At 37.2% G+C, this 4,637-nt stretch overlaps 1 protein-coding gene across 1 annotated transcript in view; it reads right to left on the bottom strand.

The window, feature by feature from the left end:
* Positions 1–4,637, bottom strand: part of Nup88 (nucleoporin 88) — a 34,405-nt gene that overhangs the window by 23,605 nt on the left and 6,163 nt on the right. Inside the window, exon 4 of the mRNA XM_023723415.1 lies at positions 2,849–2,935. Coding sequence (XP_023579183.1) covers positions 2,849–2,935 — 87 coding nt within the window. The remainder of the gene's footprint in view (positions 1–2,848; positions 2,936–4,637) is intronic.

Here is a 4,637-nt window from a genome sequence, read left to right as displayed (position 1 = left end):
TTAACCACTAAGAAGAATGTATGCAGTGTGTTAATTATTGAAACTGTCCTAGCAATTTGATTTGAAACTGTCTCATTGCTATTTGTTTATCAATAAAATTATGAAAAAAAATTAAAGGAAAAAAAACCAAATTAAAGGCTCTGCTGTGTAGTAAGAGACACAAAATAAACAGAGAAGAAACAAAACAAATTCAGAATATGATGTTATAGAAAAAAAAGAAGGGCAAAGGGATATTGACAGAGGAGCTATTTTAGTTGAGGTGGTATGGCAAGGACTCTGGTAAGTGATATCTGAATGAAGATCTAAGGAAAGTAAGGCAGCAAGTCTGAAGATACCTGAGGAAGGAGCAGCTAAAAAGGAGGAAAGGACACATGGCAACATGTATAGTGGTTATGCCACTACTTCACCTTTGCCATTTTGTCCAAATATATTCTTTGGGACTGTTGCCAATGACAACAAATGAACTGCACATGCAACTGCTATCCCTTCTAGAGATGCCAAAGGTCAAACATGGAAGGTAAGGAATGGCAAGAAGGTCAAAGAGGCTGGAGCCCACACAACCAGGGCACAGTGAGGGGCAGAAACGAAGCTAGAGAAGGAGTTAGGTGGCAGCCCTGAGGACCTTTATAGACTGTGGTGAAGGATGTGGGAAATCAATAGGTATGGAGAACAAGGCAATAGGAGTGACCTGATTAAACCAAAAATACCACTTGGACTGCTATGTTGAAGGCAGGCTATACAATACAGATGATTTCCATTTTCCCCCAATTTTATGTAATAGGTATTTTATATATTATCCGTGTCATTAGGAAGAACAATGTTCTTTTACATTTTAAAATTTAGTATAAGTAAAAAATAAAAATAAAAAATTAGTGGAAGTGGTCATTCAAAGGACTCTAATTCAACAGGTTAATGAATAGAGTTAAGGGCTGGCGATATAGCTCAGTGGACTAAGCACCTGCTTTGGCCAAGTACAGGGACCAGGTTTGATTCCTGGTCCCGCATGGCACACCAGCTGCATGCCCAGGGTGTGTTGAGCTAGAGACTGAGCCTGGGCGTTGTGGTGCATCAGCACTGGGGAGGCTGAAAACAGGAGGATCACTACGAGTCCAAGCTGCGTAGTGAGACCCCGTAACAATTACATAAACAACAACAACAAAAAAAATGAATACAATTAACATCAACTTCATATAGAGCTTCAACATCATTGTAAGCCACTATAAGTTTCACGTATTAGTTTTGTCTATTATGTAGAAAGATGTACAGTAAATGTAAAAAATAAAGAGGGAAATGCTAAATACTAGAAAAGGTAATCAAATTAAACTGAAATATTAAGATAGTAAGTGGGAACACAGAAATTTAATGAGCTTTAAAAGACTCCCAAACTATTAATAGTTCACTGAAGCTTAATAAATACTGTAACTAATAATGACAGTAGGGATACCAATGTGTACTTTGTGCCAAGCCCCATGCTAAGCTTTATGCATTATCTCCTTTATTTGCATAATAAGCCTAAGAAAGGAACACTATTATCTATTATATTCATGGAATAAGTCATGGAAACGAATTGTTAGCGCTACTGGAAACTTGCCTAGATGTCATATCTGGCAAGTAGTTCAAGTACTACTTCTTATGTAGATAATGTGTCTGTCACAAAGAAGTTAAGTGAGCTGTAGAAACCCATTTGCAGGAGAGAAAATGCCCTAACCCAAGGACAGGACAAAGCCAAGAGGCAGGTATTTCTCTACTGAGGAGATGGATACATTAGGACTTAGAACCTGTGCTATAGGACATTCACATCATCTAACTGAAACTTCCAGTTCTGAGACCATCAAAGAGAACTAAACTGATCACGGATCAGTAGCAATCCCAGATACCTAATAGAAGTAGATACAAATCATTTGTGGAATATACTCCCAATTTAGCTACTCGGTATTTCCAAACATCAGGATCAAATAAATCAAAGTTCATAGAGATCAGCAACAATGGAGAAAACAATGTCATCGCAGGTCAAGAAAAACAAATATGTCACCACAAGTCAAAAAAACAAGTACGTCATTGCAGATTAAGAAAAACATAAAAAGAAAAACAAATATAGATTTAAGAATTCCTCTACCACAGAGACTTCCAATATTGAGACTGGCAAATATAAATATGTACAAGTTATTCAAGGAACAAAGGCCAGAATAACAAAAATGAGCAAAACAATAGGAGTAATCATCAGAGAAAGAAATGAAAATAACTAAATGGAGCTTCTGGAAATAGTCCTACTGAAGTTTCATGCTACATGCACACTGTATGTGTGGGATCATGTGTGGTAATCATTAGAAAGACTAATCAAGAGACCACAGGAATGTGGTCTGTAAGTTCAGAGGGTGATTCTTTTAGTGCTCACAGTAGTCAGGAACTTGTTCCTATGGTGGGTAAGAAAACAAAAGAAGGAAGCGTCACCAGAAAATCATAGGTTCCACTCTAGTTCAGGAATACGAGAAAAAAGCTGGTCTGAGAGTCCAGCAATCTGCCTTACCCACACTGAGTGAGTAGCCCGTAGGCCTCCAGCCCACTACTCTCCACTTTCACCTTTTCTCCAATTTTGCAATTTTCTAATGTACTCTCTTACCCAAATTACAACAACAAATCAGTTTCTGACACCCATATTTTAGAACTTTCTTGCAAAGAGATCAAATATAGTGACACTGATTTGTAACTTCTCATTATTTACATTGTCTAGTTTTGCTTACTTCTCATACTGTCTATAGCATGCTAAAATCATCTCTAGAAAAATCTTGCAATCTGTTAAAACTTCACTTATCTCAATAAACATTAGGTGACACAAATAAAAACTTACCCTTTATTGAGTATTAGACTTTCCTCTTCTGCTTCTGAAAGTAAAATCACCTTAGTGGGTGTCTGGGGCTCACGTAGAGAATAAATTCTGCAATCAAAAGAGAAAACCAGCACTTAGAATTCACTTTCACTTTCCAAAACTGCACCTTTCTTTCCATCTAATCAGTTCTTGAGAATTTTCCTACGAAACTATTTCATTGCCAAAGATCTTGCTTTAACTAATAAAGTAGCCTACTTCTTTGTTCTCAATGTAAAATGGAGATTTCCTTGGCACCTATAGAATGTTTTATAATCAAAATTATTTAGTTTATCTTATACAATGTACCTCTATCTTTCCTGTTCTGAGCCCTTAGCCATATTTCCTTTACCTAGTTATCTCACTACACCCCTAAGCAAGCCACCTTTCCTTCCTCTATACCCATGTGTCCTGGTATCTTAGATACTACATCCCACCAAAGGATTTCTTTATATAACAAATGCCAGGGAGTGTGAGTTACTTTTAACCTGCAATCTACACGTTTTGTCATATGATGATTCAATATCATGTTATCAAATTTTCTCATGTGTAAGTATAGATTTTTTTTGAAAACAAAATCATTTTAAAGCAACTTATGTTCACAGCATATATGGTCATGTTAAAAGGAGAAACAACTTTCAAAAGGCTAGTAATGTCATTATTAGAAATCAAATGTTCCGGGGCCGGGGAGATGGCTCAGTGGAATAAGCGCTTCCCTGGCAAGTGCAAGGGCCTGAGTTCAATCCCTGGTTCCACCAAAAAAAAAAATCAAATGTTCCTTACAAAGTCTTCATCAGGGCTGGGGTTCTAGCTTAATGGTAGAGTGCTTGCCTACCATGTGCAAGGTCCTGGGATCATTTCCCAGAACTGCAAGAAAAGAGAAGCAGGAAACTACAGGTCATCATGGAAATTCTTGGGTGAATATGAGTCCGTACTTGAGGATCTTAAGGCATGTGTATATGATAGGTATCCCCTTATCAAGAAATATGTAAAGGAGCCATGCTACAGCACCATAAGAAAGGATCATGGTACAGTATGTCTGGTTCTCTGCAGTCCTTCAAGCACAGCAAATAGGACCTCAGCAGTTACTCTTGATTCCATATGAAAGACCCCAACAGTAAGGTGGAAAGGCACAAGAGATACCAAATTTGGAAATACTCTTCAGGTGACAGAAGCCAATGTATAATAAAATTCTGTAATGGAGTGAGCTGAACATTATACAGTGTCCTAAAATATAAACACACACCATCTGTGCAGAAATTACATTGCAAATCGAAGTCATGAGCAGCAGATGGAACTAGATTAATATGAAATACCTCCTGGTCCCTAATAGGCAACCAGTTAGGTAAGATTTATGCCTCACCTATCTACCTTCCCCCATTCCCCAGTTCTGCAGGACTCAAAATCAGAGGAAGGAGGAGACAGTCCCAGTTCTTATACTTTACTTCGTATTCCAAAGTACTTGAATAAAAAAAAAAAAGAAAAAGAAAAACATATTTTTCTCCACTCATTTCAGATCCCTCAAGGCATGGGTCTGATCTATGAAAGGGCTAAGATATAGTTTAGAAAATGACATTAGAATTTTAACTGAGAATTAAACACTATGTTCTAATAATTATCAGTAACAAGAAAGATTTAAAATCTGTGTAAGATGCCATTATGGAATCAATCACGCAGGAAGGAAGAAAGATTAGACATAACAGGGACAGTAATGAGGTAAAATAAAACTGGAACTATTTACACCTCTGTTGAACCTTTTTCTTTTCTTTCTTTT

The sequence above is a fragment of the Octodon degus genome, unplaced genomic scaffold (assembly GCF_000260255.1).
Source record: "Octodon degus isolate 3935 unplaced genomic scaffold, OctDeg1.0 scaffold00098, whole genome shotgun sequence".
Taxonomy (NCBI): Eukaryota; Metazoa; Chordata; class Mammalia; order Rodentia; family Octodontidae; genus Octodon; species Octodon degus.
Note: the sequence above shows the minus strand (reverse complement) of the source record. Positions and strands in the feature narration are given on the sequence as shown.